Source organism: Poecilia formosa, unplaced genomic scaffold (assembly GCF_000485575.1).
Source record: "Poecilia formosa unplaced genomic scaffold, Poecilia_formosa-5.1.2 Scaffold350, whole genome shotgun sequence".
Taxonomy (NCBI): domain Eukaryota; kingdom Metazoa; phylum Chordata; class Actinopteri; order Cyprinodontiformes; family Poeciliidae; genus Poecilia; species Poecilia formosa.
In genome coordinates, this window is record NW_006800289.1 from 569,743 (window position 1) to 585,739 (window position 15,997).

General features: G+C 43.4%; 1 protein-coding gene and 1 long non-coding RNA gene across 2 annotated transcripts in view; both read right to left on the bottom strand.

The window, feature by feature from the left end:
- The window catches only part of LOC107833242 (uncharacterized), an 18,100-nt gene extending 3,645 nt beyond the window's left edge, over positions 1-14,455 (bottom strand). The window contains exon 1 of the long non-coding RNA XR_001658961.1: positions 14,167-14,455. This is a non-coding gene — a long non-coding RNA (uncharacterized LOC107833242). The remainder of the gene's footprint in view (positions 1-14,166) is intronic.
- Positions 1-14,636, bottom strand: part of LOC103153446 (CD82 antigen-like) — an 18,004-nt gene extending 3,368 nt beyond the window's left edge. The window contains exons 1-8 of the mRNA XM_007574372.2: positions 14,482-14,636; positions 6,562-6,634; positions 5,466-5,538; positions 1,796-1,917; positions 1,602-1,676; positions 617-715; positions 322-510; positions 129-212 (exon numbers count right to left, since the gene is read on the bottom strand). Of these exons, the coding sequence (XP_007574434.1) occupies positions 129-212; positions 322-510; positions 617-715; positions 1,602-1,676; positions 1,796-1,917; positions 5,466-5,538; positions 6,562-6,624 (705 nt within the window). The 5' untranslated portion in view covers positions 6,625-6,634; positions 14,482-14,636. The remainder of the gene's footprint in view (positions 1-128; positions 213-321; positions 511-616; positions 716-1,601; positions 1,677-1,795; positions 1,918-5,465; positions 5,539-6,561; positions 6,635-14,481) is intronic.
- Positions 14,637-15,997: the final 1,361 nt, after the last annotated feature.

Here is a 15,997-nt window from a genome sequence, read left to right on the forward strand (position 1 = left end):
TGCGATGTTCGTTCTGCGATGTTCGTTCTGCGATGTTCGTTCTACGATGTTCGTTCTGCGATGTTCGTTCTGCGATGTTCGTTCTACGATGTTCGTTCTGCGATGTTCTCAGGAAACACAAATCGTACCTCGATGAAGGCCACCGCCACGCAGATCCCCAGCACCACGCCGATGTTGGTGAGGAGCCAGCTCTCCACGCTCTTAGAGCAACCCTGAGGCAGAAACCAGATGGGAATTCAGCCAGATAAACCGGATTCAACTGGAATTGAAATGAGCTCTATTCGGCCGGACCGGACCGAACCGGACAGCGTTCTTTGTTACCGTGCTGTAAACGGGCCAGTCGGCCGTCTTGGACTTGCAGAGCCAACTGTTTTCCGGGTCGGTCTCGGCCAGGTTCGGGTCGGTCATGGAGACGTTCTGACAGGAGCAGGGGAACAGAAGCTCGGAACTGTTTTTGATCACCTGGTGCACCATCCAGTCCTCATGGTTTGTCCAGCCGCAGCATTCCATCTGCAGGGAGGTCAAAGGTCATCAAAACAACAGCTAAAGGAACTTGTTTCTGTCCCGGGTCAGGTTCCGACCCGAACAGAGCGAGGTGGCTTGGCGCTGAACTCACGTTCTTCTGGACGAAGTTCCAGGCCCGCTCCGTGCTCGTGTTGTTGTTGGAGAAACCTGCCAGCACCTTGCTGATGACCTGTGACATCTGATTGTGTAGCTGGAAGATGACAGGAAGTTAGAAAAGCCTGTTTGGTTCTGGTGGCGATCCGGTTTGGTTCGGATAAAAAACCAGCGCATGAATAAAATAAATCTGCTTTCTGTATAAGTTTAATATTCTGTTTCCTTCATTCTTATTTTTATTTCTCATCTTTGCATCTTATTTTTAATGCCTCGATCGGCTTAGTAATAAAACTGTAAAATATTTTCACTTTAGATTCCCTTTTTCTTATTTGGTAATTTTTCTTTGAATTGTTTATTTATATTTAAAATAAATGTTAAATATTTTGAACACATTTATTTTTTATTACATTTAATTATACTTTTATTTAATATTTTACTTGCTGTTTTTTTTGTTTTTTTTTTACATTTTAGGGTTTTTATAATTTTTTTACATATTGCTATTTATTTATTTTACGAAGCAACATTTGTTTTTTACTTGTTCAAAGATTAACTTTATGTGTTGCCTTTATAGACGTTAATAAATATATTTTTCAAACATTTATTTATGCAGCACAAATTCATAATGTCTCTAGGAATTTTAGAAAAAATAAATACATTTAATCTAAACATAAAATAATTATTATTAATAAAACTATTTTATAAAATTCTGAAAATATTGGGAGAGAGAAAGGCTAACATAGAATATGATTACAAAATTTAAAAAATATGCAGCAGATTAAAATAAATGTCCCAGTTTGAACAGCAGGGGGGGGCAGAGCACCAGCTGCTGCCTCTCAGGTTGTCCTGTCATGTGATCACCAACCAGCCAATCAGAGAGCTTCCTGGTCTAACCACAAACTGCCAGCTGAAGTCGACATTTCCTAGAAGAGAAACTGAAAACCTCTAGATACTAATATGACTGAAGAGGAAGTGACATCACTCACCCCTTCCTTCTGGAAGTAGATAAGAGAACCGGCTACAATCTGAGCGATGAGGATCAGAACCAGGCAGGTGAAGTACTGAGGAAGAGGAGGGAGAGGCAAATTAGGCAAGAATCCTGATCCGACCAAACAAAATTATTCTGAAATAATCTGGAGGAGCTCCAGGGGAAATAATCTGGAGGAGCTCCAGGACTCACCAGGCCCAGCACACAGCGGATCTCGTAAATGGCTCCCACGCAGCCGACGAAGCCCATCAGCATGGAGAATGCACCGACTGCGACCAGGATGTAGCAGGCCACCTTCACAGACGTCACATTATCTGAGGAGAAACGCCAGCAGAGACGTTACCTACCACTTGCTTAATAAAGTTTATAGGAAAAAAAAATGAGAAGGTGAGCGGAGGAAACGGAGCTGCTAGATAAGCAAACCTCTAAATAAAGCCATCAATATTCTTTATAAGAACATAAACAATTCTTAGCCTTCAAAAACCAAAACTTCAACATAATGTTGAACTTTATCCAACAGAAGTTTTACCACCACTGCTGAAAACCAACAAACAGAACAGCTGGTTTGACCTCAGCAGGCCCCGAAGCCGGAGGAAGCTCCGACAGAAACATTCGCTTGCTCTCTGAATGAAACAACGTAGTCAAAAATAAACTCGCCCTTTCTTAGACGGCTGTGACTTAAAAGTTTTTCCAGGCTCAGTCTCACTTCTGCTGGAGCCTTGTTGGTGATACCAGAAGTTTTTAAAAAGTATCACTTCAGGTTCACTGAATGTACTCTGGTAGCGTTCAGGAACGATCAAGTTGTTTTTTACACTACATAGAAAAGGCTACATTTCAAACCATCTGTGGTTTTTAAAAGGTGAACCCAACTGGAAAAAGAAAAAATTTAAAAAGTGCAGTGTACCAGGTAAGGAACTTTGGGGAACCAAACTAAAAGTGACTGAAAAAACAAACAAAAAACAAAATCCTTATCGATGTTACAGCGTATGAGATCCACATGATCAGATCTGAAACCCAGCATGTTTCGCAATGCATGATGGGAAAACCAGACAAGTTTCTGCACCAGAATCTGTCCACGACATTTTATTTTCCTCCATTTTGAGCCAAATATTTTAAATCTTCCTAAATCTGAACAACAGAATCAGGATCCTAAAATAGTCCGGATTGTAGTTTCGGTTCCAGCAGAGACGTCATCAGGCTGCCTCTGCTGTGGCTTAACGTTATGAGTCACTCTGCTGCTACGGCAGCCGGAAACGGGCAACCTTCAGTTTGATTGAAACTTTTTTACTTTGACAAAGTAAACAAAAATAAAAAAAACTTCTAATCACAGGAAGTGCTGCTGGGTTGGGCTAACTGGGAAGATCTGGATCCTTCCAGGAATTCACACAGAAAGCCATGTTTTAGTAGCACTAAAACATGGCTACTGTTTTAGCATTGCTAAACGCTTAGATTAGCGTTTAGCAATGCTAAACGCTAATCTAAGTTGTGAAACAGTTTCAAATTCTGGTTCTGTAGCTTTAAAATTTTAGCAGAACTTCTACTAATAGAAATAAAACCTGTATAGTAATAAATAATACCAGCAAAAAAGGAGAGGAAAGTTGGAGCTAAATATTTAGGTAAATCTTTAGCTTCATACTAAGCAGCTTCAAACTAAATGCCGAGCTTGTTAACTACATATCTAGTCACTAAAACTAAAAATTTAGCTTCAAACTGTGACATTTATAAATGAATTAATTCCTTTGTGGTATCTGTAAACCCCTATTGCTCTGTAAAAAGCTAAACGACCCAAATCATTGCTGTTCACTTCTGGCGGTGAAACTTTACAGAGCGACTGGATGAACGCGGAGCTGAAATCGGCTTCCGTTCTTCTCCGTCTGACGCAGCGCCATCTTGGTTGAGTCTGGCTTATCACTGATTAGCTGCGAACGTCACTCCGACCCAATAACTGCTTCATGAAATGTCCCATTGAACATCAATACGTGTTATTTACGTTCAGGCACACAGCTGGGCAGCCCTGCTGCTGCATGAGCGCAGCCCTGAGAGCGCAGCACTGATGCAGAGTGGGCCGAGTGTGCTGTGATGAGTAAGGCGGTGATGTGATGCATGCTGATGCTGGCCGCAGCAGAAAGGAGCCAGTGTGCGGAGGAGGACACCTGCTGAGCGGACAAACGTCCTCAGTGACGCCGGCGGCCCGGATCCCGCGCCGCTACACTCGTTCAGTGTTCGGCTCCGTCATTCTGCTTCACAGCCTTTATGTCCCCGACACTGCGCGTCTCTTTCTCCTCATCCTCAACACGCTTGGCCTCTGGCTCACTGCGTCTCCATCACCACGTCACATAAACACTCAGCTCATGAACATTAAACCTGGTGAGATTTAAACGTCTTCTGCCTACTTCCTGCTGTCAGACAGGCTCCACTGCGGTTATTCATGTCTGAACCAGAAGGACCGGCTTGGTTTGGAAACATGTTTCACTCTCAACATGAACCATGGATCGAATGCTAGCTAGCGCTGGTTATTTTTGGCTCATTTAATGTTTTCATGATCTAAAGTACGGTGGCCGACAGGTATAAACGCGCAGCAAACGTGCATGATGCAATCTCCAAAACACGCAAATACACAAAAACCAACTGCAACAGAGAAACTCTGCAAACAGACAAAATGCTGTAAAGGAGGTGAAATTCAGACTAAAGCGTCTTCCTCTAAACCTGATGCTAATCTCTGATCATCATGATCGGCTGGCGCCCGCGGCTGCGGTTCTGACTGCGTCAAACCACCGCGTTTAGCAAACCAAACAGGAAGTTGTGACAGGTGGTCGCCGTTTCTTAGTTATCACACTCTGTAAAGTTTTAATCCTGGATATTAATCATGTCAGAGTTCTGAATCTGCTTCAATCCTGTGAAATTATTCCATCTTTTAAAAATTAATTAAACCCCAAATCAACTTTTTGTTGCATATAATCTGTATAAATTGCTGCTTAAGGATTCTGTCTTTATGTTTCTATGCAAATTGTGCTTTTTTTCATGCATGTTTGTTTAATTCTGCAACATTTTTACCTAAAACCATCGTGGTGCTCCCCTCTTTGGGCTAAACTGTGATACTGCAGTTGAGTTTTTCTTTTAGTTTTCGTCTCTCAGCCTGCGTTCAGGTATAAAATCATCTTACTCAGACACGCCCCCTAGTGGAGAGTCAGGAGGTGGAGTAGCAGCGTTGCTAGCGTTTCTGCAGAATGAGTTTCCTCTGACTGACTGGTGCTTTAAAAACAAAAAAAACCTCCAATAACAGAGAAGAAGCTGCTACTCTTTCACACATTTTGGACTAAAGAATTTATAAACATCAAACCCAGAAGCTAAATAAAGCAGTTTAAAAACTCATCTTCAGTTAAAATAAATTTAATTTATGAGTCATGTGATGCGTTTTATTTCGATAATCAGTGAAGTGGACAATCAGTTGTGGAGAATAAGGCCATTTAAAGTGAAGTCCAGTTTGTGTGACTCTGTTATTCTGGTTTCACTGCAGTTATAAATAAAATGGAAATACTGACTTGCTCATTTGTGGTTTAGTCAAACTAAATTCCAACCAAGAGAAAGAATCACTTTAAAGGAAATGGATTTTGTTTTTACTAAATATCTGCAGCTCATTTTTTCTGTCTGTGCCAAGTGAAGAAGAAACTGTTTGACTGTATTAAACTTTCTTTTTACCAACAAAGAAAACCAAGTTTACAAGACAAAGCTTCAAAATTCATGCTAAGTGTAATAAAAGTCAAAGAACAAGAAGCTTTAGTCAGAAAAAACATTTGAAATGTTTGAGCTGGGAAGTGAGCAGAGTCGGTCAGGATGACGGGAAGCCGGATGGGACACTTACTGATGACCACGGTGAAGCTCTCGTTGTCCAGGAGAAGCCAGAGTCCGAAGCCCAGGACGGCAACGCCGAGCAGCTGGAGAGCCGACATGAGAACAGAAAAGAGTCACAGAACGTCTGGGTTCGCCAAAATAAACGTCTACACCAACAGAACAACGACCAGCTCAAAGCGTTAACCAATCTCTAACGCAACGTTAAACTCTTTCATTTAAAAACAGTTATAGCTAAAATGAGCAGGAATAATAGCCGCTACATCCAGCTAAATGCTAGCTGAATCATGCTAACATTAGCTTTGGAAAGGAATCCAGCTTATTTTTATTTCTTTAACAAATATGACAAGTATCAAACACGTATGAATAAAATGAGAAATTAGAGAAGATTTTATGTTTGCCTGCTGCTAGCTTGTTTTAGCTAACGGTAAACTGCACTAGCTAAGCTAAACTTATTAAGCTAGCACCACTCTTCTATCATGTTTTAGCTTGACCTTTTCGGTTTTTAAAACCTTTATAAGGAGGTGGTTTGTTTTCCAGATCATTAATTCATAACCAAATGTTGGAATTTCAGTTATAAGTTTCTTAACTTCAAATTGGGCTGATATGAGTGTCAGACAGCTGAAGAAAATGTTTCCAGCAGAGCAAAGTCTCCTGAAATCAGAATCTAAATCATTTTCAACACTATTAAGCTAAATCAACAAATCAATATATTAGCATTAACTCCCTTTTGTTTAGTTTTTCATAGACATTTAAATAAACCAACCACATTGTAGGAACAGTTGAAAGTAATTGGATGGGAATTCTAGGTATCATTTTTCTACTTTTATTAATTAAGCTCTTTAGCTAAAAATGATTTTAAAAATTAACTAATAAAGAGAAAAACTGAAGTGGAAGAAAAATCATTCATGGTTCTAAACAGTTTTGTACAAATAAATATCTGAAAAGTGTGGAGTGCATTTATATTCAGCTTTTTTTATATTCATTTGACTGAGAAATGTCTCCAGCTCAGTCAGGTTGGATGGACAACATCTGAGAAAATCAGTTTTCAAGTCTAACTAAAGACTCAGATTTTTATAAGTAACTGAGTCAGACAGCAGAAAACTCACGAAGAAAATGAGGTTGAACAGGAACAGGAAGTACTTGCTGACATTCAGGCACTTTTCCCCCATCGTGCTTTATCTGCAAACATGAGGGAGAGAAACAGAAATGAACAGAAACAGAAAACCAGCAGCTCTACTGGTTGTAATGGAAACCAGCTGCGACTCATTCATATCGATCCGTTTAAAACAAGCCGCCACCGACTGACTCCTGGTTGTGGAAAATCCAGCATGACCTGAATGCATCACAGGCTCTGCTGTCCGATAAATCCATGGTGATCCGGTGAAAACCACAGCGAAGTCGACCCGGTTAGACAGGAACTGGGTCACTGTTACAGAACCACAGGGCTGAATGCTTCTAATATTATATATATACATTTTATTATATTTTATAATTGAAGATGCAATGAGAAATCGGCTCGTATGGAAACCCATTGCTGCCATAAAAGAAAAAATAAAAGCCCAACAGAAAGTCATGAGAACATAACTCAGTCATGACTTTTGTTCTCCTAGTTATGACTTTTAACTTTTATGTTTCCTTTGATGGTGGAATCGGGTTTCCAGATGATTTTTAATATTTTCTCCCCCAGCAGTTCTCTGGATCCGTTTCTGTTCAGAAATATCTTCCAAATAATGTCTTCAAAGTTTTATATTTAATTCATGAACAAACTCATAAATCTCTTATTTTCATCTGTTTTCTTCCTCTTCATGCGAGATGATGAAGAGCAGACGGCTTCAAGGATCCCAGAGCTCCAGGTTCTGGTTCTGGTTCTGGTTCTGGTTGCAAACATGACAAAGCTTTTATGGTTAAAAATGAAGAAGCGGTTCTGAAACAAAGGCGCCGTTAAAAATAGAAGCAGCGTTTGTTCTGCAGCTGGGAGAGGGAAGCAGAACCGGTCCGGAGCGCTGCTGGCAACCCAGAAGGTCCTGGTTAACGAGCGGTTCTGGAATCCGGAGGGCGTTTAAAACGAAAACCAGCTGCAGAGCAAAACCAGCCGATAAACTGGAGCTCTGAGGAACATGGCCCGGTCCTGACCCGGTTCTGACCCAGTTCACAGGTTCTTGGGTAGAACCTGCAGTCAGCTCCTGCAGAACCGCTGGCAGCCACTAGGTGAACCCAGTATTCTCTAAAACTGCAGAATTTTGCATTCTTGTTGCCATGGAAACGTACAGCATAGCGGTACCGGTCAGAACCGGACCTGCAGAGCCTGAAAAATTTGATGATTCAACTTAATGGAACCGAAGAACAAAGAAACGTTTCAGAATGTTTTCCCTCCTGGTCGACCAGGTTCTATTAGAACCAGAACACCTGCTCCACCTCCAGCTGCTGTGGTTCTGAGTCAAACCAACCTGTTCCCCTCCTGGCCTGTGGGGGCGCTGCACCAAGAACCACTGAAGGAAACGACACAAAAACCTCTGAAGACACTGAGAGCAACTTCCTTCTTCACCAGATGGAAACAAGATGGAGGCGTCAGATTTTAGCGTTGGAGGATTTCTCTTTAGGCTCAAGACCAGGTGACATTTCTGCTGCTAGTGCTAGGCTAGCACGTTAGTTTTGGTTGTATTTACCCAGAATGCCCTGCGCTGTAGTCCACTTCCTGCTTTTGGATCGGTCTCTGGACCGGTTGGCGTTCACTTCAACTGAACCCAGACCAAGGTTTGGAGTACCAGAGGTCGGTTAGCATTCACACCAACCGGACTGGACTTTCTAAACAAATGGACTGGAGTTGGACTGAATGATGCAGTCTTTGAGAAGATTTTTGTTCTGCTTCAGTTTTTAAGTAAAAACTGATGAAAACCTGCAGAAAAGCTGTTTCTATCCTAACGTTAACATCAGATCCAGATCCAGATCCTGATCCTGATCCAGATCCAGATCCAGATCCAGATCCTGCAGTTTCAGTGATTCATGAACTTGGGGGAACATCTCCTTCCTGATTGGAGCTGCAGGTTGAAACAAGAAACACAACAACACAGACAAGTCTGATCAACACTTCTTCATCTCCTCTTCCTCCTCGGTACCAGGCACCGGACCCGCCCGGCTCGGTGACGCCACCCAGACAGCAGCAGATAAACATCAGCCTTCGTCATCCTCGTCTGGCTGCTCATCAGTGTGAGGAGAGAACCCGCTGGCTCAGAGGCACTAAGATGATCCTGCATGATGAAACCGACCAACAGAACCAGAACTGCTTTACAAGCAGAACAGAACAGCTAGCCTGTGTAGAACTGGACTTCTGTTGAACTTAAAACGTCTGTAAATCTGAACAGTTTCACTTCACATTCTGGAAAAAAAATCTATTTTATTTCCTAAAAACTGATGCTGACTTTTAGGAAATAAAATGTTTATTTTATTATTTTTTTATTTAATGTGTTTCTAATATGGTATAAAATAAAGTTCAGTGATGAGAAATCTGCAGAACGTGACAATTTATCCGACTAATCGGCAGATAAATGATCACTAAAGGAAGACAGAAATATTTTTCCAGACGAGGTTTTTCTAGAAGAACCAAGACTTTTTGATTTCAGTGCAGACCGTCCTCCAACCCGCCTGGCACCAGAACCAGAACCATGTTTGGGTTTTTGCTCCTGGTTCTGATTCATCCTCAGGTCTGAGCCGCTCGGCGCCTTCTGAGTCGGATCGGTTTCCCAACCCGTCCTCACCTGGAGAGCTTCCTGAACATCTGAACAGGAAGTGGTCAGAGGTCAGGGCTGCGTCACTGACTGCTGCAGCAGCAAGCCATCCGTTCACGGAGGCGTTCCTGCTTCCCGGCACTGGGAACGAAACCAGCTCTGAAGTCACTGCAGCTGGAAGCCAGAGGACGACCTCTGACCTCAGTCTGCTGCTGTCGTATCAACCTTCACACCACTCAGGTCCGAAAGGTTCTGGTCAAGTCTGCGGAACCAGAACCAAACCAGGGGAAGCAGCTTTCAGCGTCTAGGCACCACAAATCTGGAACAAACTTCCAGGAAACTGAAAAACAGCTGAAACCCTGAGTTCCTTTAAATCTGGACTGAAACCAGTTAGGAACCAGTTTGAGTCGTTCTGATCGATACGAGACGGAACAGAGATCAATATGTTTGGTGTGTGTTGATTATTTTGCCGATGTTTGTTTCTGGCTTCTCCATCGATGACAACCTGATGTTTGTATGATGTAAAGCACTTTGAACCTCCCTGAGGTCCGGTTCTGTGGCTCCGGTCCGGTTCTGTTGGACATAAAGCACCTTTCATGCCATCTTTCTGCACGGAAACAAAAGCGAAACCTGATCCGCTGCCGTGGCGCGGCTCTGGGTGGGAAGCGGCGTTTTGTCACGGCGAGGCTCTGACACCCGACACCCGGGTGAAATCTGTCAGCAGGACCAGGAACCCGGGTACACCTGCTGGTTCTGACCCAAACACACTGGGAGAACTGGGAAGAGTGGGAACGCTTCTTCTATTAAATCCCAGAATTATCAAAATAACCCAGATTAATTATTAATCAGCAGAGAAAAGTTGACCCAGAAGTTCTGGTTCTGGACTGTAAACAGTAAGGTCACCAACAGGGCCTTACTGTGGCTCCGGTCCAGTTCTGTGGCCACAGAAAGTACTGGTGAGTACTCCTGTACTCAAGTAAAACTACCACATTAACATCACTAATACAATATCAGTAAGTGTACCTGTTGTATTTAATTTTAATACATCAGAAATGTGCCGTTTTAATGAACAATGCCACAGATAAAGCAGCTTTTTATTCTATTTACTCTGTAACATAGCTTAGATTTAGACATGTGATTCTATGCATCATAATTTCAGGGATGGAAACATCTCCTGTCCTAACATAGCATGAACTTCACTTTTTGCCACTAGTGGCTTTTATTTTGAAAGAAAACCAACAGAAAGGTGGGGGAGGACATGGAACCGAGGAGCCACGTAACAGAGTTGTAGTCTAGACCACTGAACCAAATCAAGACCAAGACCAGCACCCCGCGCTTCGTGACACAAAAACATTAAGTTTTACCTTCAAAATTGCTTCTCAAATTGATCTGAAAGATCCACATTCCCATAAAAACACCTAGATATTAAATACTTAGAGCTGAAATAAATTGAACCAGTATCCATTCAAACTCTTCATTCCGTTTTGCTTTCATCTCTGTGCCACAATCCGCAGAGGTCTCCTGCCATCCCTAAATAGATAACGCCCTGGGTGGTTGCCCGTATTACCCATGTCAGAAACCACAACTGTCTACATCATTAAACACAGCAATTAACGGTAAACAACGCTGACCTATGAACACTGACCAAGGCACAATAAGCAAGAAGTAACCAAGCAGAAGGAGGTGACTGTTCTCATCCTCCCTCCTGCTGCAACGTCTGCCTCTAGAAAACAAAGAGCATGCTCTGCGTTTTTACATTCAAGATTTATTTAGTTTTGTAGAAATGTAGTGAAGTAGAAAGTACAGATACTTACTGTAAAAATGCAGTGGAGTAAAAGTAGAAAGTACCCATTATTAAATCTACTTAAGTAAAGTACAGATACAAGAAAATTGTACTTAAGTACAGTAACGAAGTACTTGAAGTAACGAAGTACTTGTACTTCGTTACTTCCCACCACTGCCTAATCCTGTGATTGTGTGAACTTCCAAACCTGTTACAGTAAATAAAGTTTCAGAGTTTGACAAACTTCAGCTGACTGATAATTTAATGTTTTACGTAGAGATTTTACTTCTAGAGTGAAACAGTACAGACTGACTCCTGTCTGCCGATTAAACAATGAAGGTTTAAATATGAATTAAATCAGAAACTGAATGTTTTTCTGTCTGAATGTCTGATCAAGTATTAGTGCAGTTTATGGAGGAAGAGGAGCGTGAGATCCCAGCACAGAAAGGAAAAACCAGTTTGATCAGAAAGGAGCGCCGGTTTCTATGGCAACGCTGAAGCCAGAGGGCCCACAGAGCACAGACCGATCCACAGGTGTGTCACGCTACCTGGTCTCCACGGCGACGGCTGGAACGTGATGATGTCATCACGTTTTCATTTCTGCATCTGGCAGAAAAACCTGGCAGTTTTGAAATTGGTGATTTAAACTGGCCCAGTTTAAAAAGCCGTTCCAGAGCAGTTTCAGACTGGTTTCAGATCTGGTTTCTAATTGGGTTTTACACTCCAGTTCACACTGCTCTGGGATCTGGATTGTTAAAGGTTTAGGACACTGTTTTAAACCAGTTTCAGATCTAGTTTGAAATGTAGATTCAGACCGTTTTAAATGTGTGAATCAGGTTTTTCTCTGATTTTAGATCCAGTTTTAAAGGATCAAAACCGTTAAAACAGTCTCAAACCGGTTTGAAACCCAGTTTGTGTCTGGGTTGGTGGATGTTTGTCCGGTTGGTTCCGGCACTGGAATCTGACCAGAGTGAGACCCGGTTGCGGACCCGTTTCGGGTCGGGGTGAACAGGTCCGGCTCTGGAGGTTTGGACTCCCTGGCCTTTTCTCTGTACGTGAGGAAGAAGAGCGTTGAGCCTCTGCTCGTCTTCGTCGCGTGAGGAAGAAGAGCGTTGAGCCTCTGCTCGTCTTCGTCGCGTGAGGAAGAGCTTAAAGCTCCATCCAGCCCAACTCCCTGCAGCGACATTCCTTGGAACCGGATGATCCGGTTTGGACCCAGGAGTGCCCGAGAGCCAAGCTGAGCGTGACTCGACAGGACCCAAACGTTCCCGCTCCGGTCCGACCTCCAGCAGCCCCAAACCTCATCAAGGTCGCAGAGAAGAGTCGGATTTATCGACGGCCACCGTGTGAAACTCTGACCCACATCCACCAGAACCCAGGGCCGGGAGGGCCGCGGGGGCCCAGGGCTCAGGGCCCGGTCCGATCGAAACGCTGCACTGGGTCACCAATAAAACATTGATCCGTCTGAGTCAGACTTTTTCCACCAGTGGCAGAACCATCAGAACCATGATGAAGATGTGAAAGGTCCAATCAGAACCAGGCGAGTTGCCACAACGCTGCTGGACGATAGATTATCATGAAAAACAATCACAATTATTCCCATTTGCATGATTTATTGTTTTTCTACCAAAAACTGGATGATGAAGTCTTCAGTTTGAAGGATAATTTTGTTTCTAGACTCCAGATGCATTTCATTTGTTGTTTCTGTTGTTTTGTTTCTTTATTTTGGATTTAAAACGTTTTCCAGCTCCAGTGTTAAAAGTTCATTAGAGTTTAAAGTTTATTTATCGTTGAGAAATGCCGTTAGTATTTTATTAGTTGGTCTGAGGAGCAGCATGAACTTCGGCTCTGCAGATTTTATATTTCTGAGTAAAACGGCGATCATTCTCGTGTTAAATAAATCGGCAGACATTTTGCTTTCCGTTCTCAGGTTGGACTGAATCTCATTAATCTGAACTTTCAGAATCATTTCAACACGGCTGCATGCAGAAGTATTGATGGTTCTTCTTCTGGCCGGATCTGGTTCTGCTGCTTTCATTCTGAAGTAACATGGAGATTTGGGCCATGTTTCAGCTGGGTTGCTATGACGACTCAACTCACACCTCAGGTCACATGACCAGAACAGAGGAAATGCCGAAGCAACCGCTAGCAGGAAACCTGCACCATGACCCGGTTTATGACTGGCTCCCGGACCTCCAAAACCTCCAGAACCGACTCCAGAACCTCCAGACCCAGTTTCAGAACCTCCAAAACCTCCAGAACCTCCAGACCCGGTTCCAGGACTTTCAGACCCGGTTCTGCTGGTGTTACAGAGACTTCATATGATTCTGACTTGAGGAAACTTTTCCTGATAATCCATTTTCTCTGAACAGTTCCCATCCAGAACACAAAGTCCAAACTTCTTGGAGAACCACACGGTTGTGTCCGGTCCGGTCACTGGTTCTATGCCTCAACATGAAACTACATCATAACTTTAGGAGATTGGTAATCGATTGATAGGTCAAACGGATCGTATCCATATTTAGCAGAGCAGAGTCGGAATCGGTTCAAATGTTTTTCTTTACATGAACGTAGGAAAAACAAAAACATCCAACAGAACCGAGACGAAGCCCAGAGGAACCGGAAAGAACCAACAAACCAAGCCAGAGACCCGAGATCACCGACTGATCTGATGTGTGAAATATTCCGGGTCCAATCTTACATCCAACACAGATCCAGAACCAGAACCACAGAGTTTACCATCAATGTAACGGTTGCTATGGCGATTCCCATCTTTTCCAAAGAGAACATCAGCCTGGAACAAACAGCGACTCTGACCGGTTTATCAGAGTTCTGGAAGAACTCTAGGTCCTTCTACTGTGACGGATCCTGATCCTGATCCAATTCTGGAACCGGGTCACTGAGTTCTGGTCCACAGAACCATCTCTGAACAATTCAGATCCACACAGAGTCCAGTTTCTGGTTCTGAGTGGAGACAGAGGAGGGACTACTTTCTGCAGTGGAGGAATCCACATCATGACATGTTGGTGCTTCTAAAACTAAAATGGATTCGGGTTCGGGTTCAGGTTCTGTACAGGTTCTGGGAGGTCCAGAACATGGATTTATCTGATCTGGGTCGGCGGAACCAGCAGGATGGATCAGAACGCATCTAAAGTTCTGATCGGGACGTAACAGCTCCACACCGAACTGGACCGAACCCGAACAACCAGAACCGGAAACCAGATCCGAACCGGTTCTGCTCTGAAAGTTCTGGGTTTCCAGTTCGGAACAAAGTCCAGCTAAATCCGCCTGACTGGCTTCAGTTTCACTTTCCTCAGACTAACCTGAACTTTCAGGGGAAACTCCTTCAGGCGGAACCGAACCGAACCGACGGAAACGCAGTCAAACCCAGCAGAACTGAGGCTCCCCCCCTGATCAATCCGAACCTGATCACCCGAGCAGCCGCGCACGCCTCGTGTTCACCATGGCAGACAGACGGAACCGGTCCGGGTTCGGGTCCAAACGTACGGGTCACTCACCTGTTGTACCGGGAGCGGCGCGGAGAGAAGCGGGTTCTGTGCGGTTCTGTGCGGGACTCTGCGGTTCGGACTCTCTGACCTGCGGGTCGAAGTGAACAACGAGGCAGCAGCGACTGTTGAGACCGAGAGAGGAGGCGGACTGGCGGGGTGGGGGGAACCCCTCCCCCCGGTGTGCTGCCACCCTGCGGCCGGCAGAGGAACTGCCGGATCAAGAAAACAAAGTCATTTTATGTTTGATCAGCTGTTTACTGAGTAAAGTTTAATAATTTGAGGCTTAAACGTTAAAGTTCAGAGGCGGTCCACAGAGGTGGCCACAGGGGGGGCCACGCCCTCACCAAATGAAGCCTCCAGGTCAACTGGAGAAAAATCTAGAAACTATTAATCACTGACATATTTTAAAATAAGTAATATTTCAATAAATAAAATTATTATATTTAAATAAATAAATATTTAAATAAATAAAAATTATATTTAAATAAATCATTTTAAAATAAATAAATAAATATTTCTCAGTTGGACATTAGTCCGGGTCCTGGGGGTTGGTGTTCACTCTGGCATCAAATATCTTAACCGTTTTTCTCCTTAAAGTTATTTTTCAAAAGTATTCACACTGTTTTCCATTTCTCTGATTTTGTTGTTGTTGTTTTTGTTTTGTTTTTACAAATAAAATCAGAAAACGTGTGCTGCACATTTCTAATCAGAGCCTAAAAACATGTAGTGCATCAAAACTTCCGCTGATGTCACATAGCTAACCAGAGCACACAGGTTCTGGTTCTGACCTCAGACGTTCTGTAAAGAAACTCCAGCAACATGGAGGAACAACCAGTGGGTCCGGGGATTCTGGATCTGGCTCCAGCAGGACAACCAGCCTGAACTTACAGCCAAAGATATTATGGGATAGTTTCGCTCAAAGCATGGCCTAGTCAAAGCCTGGACCTGATAGAGCTGTCGTTCTCAGATGTTTTTCATCCAACCTGACTGAACTGGAGAAGTTTTTAAGTCTGCAGACGTTCTCTAAAGTCCTGACTCAGGTGGAAACAGAAGCACACCACACTTTTCAGATTTAAAATAAATCTGAAATTATTTTTTTCTGTTTTTCACAGAAATTCTGAGAGAAAGTTTGAGTTTGAAACGAAACAAAATGTGGGAAAGATGTAGGGGTGCGAAAACTTTTAGAAGGCTCAGAAACCATCGATAGGATGACGGTTCTGTTTCCGGTTCTTTTTACCGAAAACCGAACCGAACCAGATAACTAATCTGTTAAATTCACTATAACCTCGAACCGATCATCAAATTATTCAGCTGAGATTAGCCAAAATGGAGTCTGAAAAAGTTCTGCTGACGTCACAGCAGCCCAGATCCGCGGTTCTACTGGGCTGATGGTGGTGGTTCGGTTCTGTTGGACCGCTCCGGGTGAGGTCAGCTCGGTCTGCAGAACACAAAGCCTCTTCTCAGACCCGCCAGCCGTCCTGCAGCTTACGTCACCGTGACCTCACTGACTCACAAAGAACAGCTG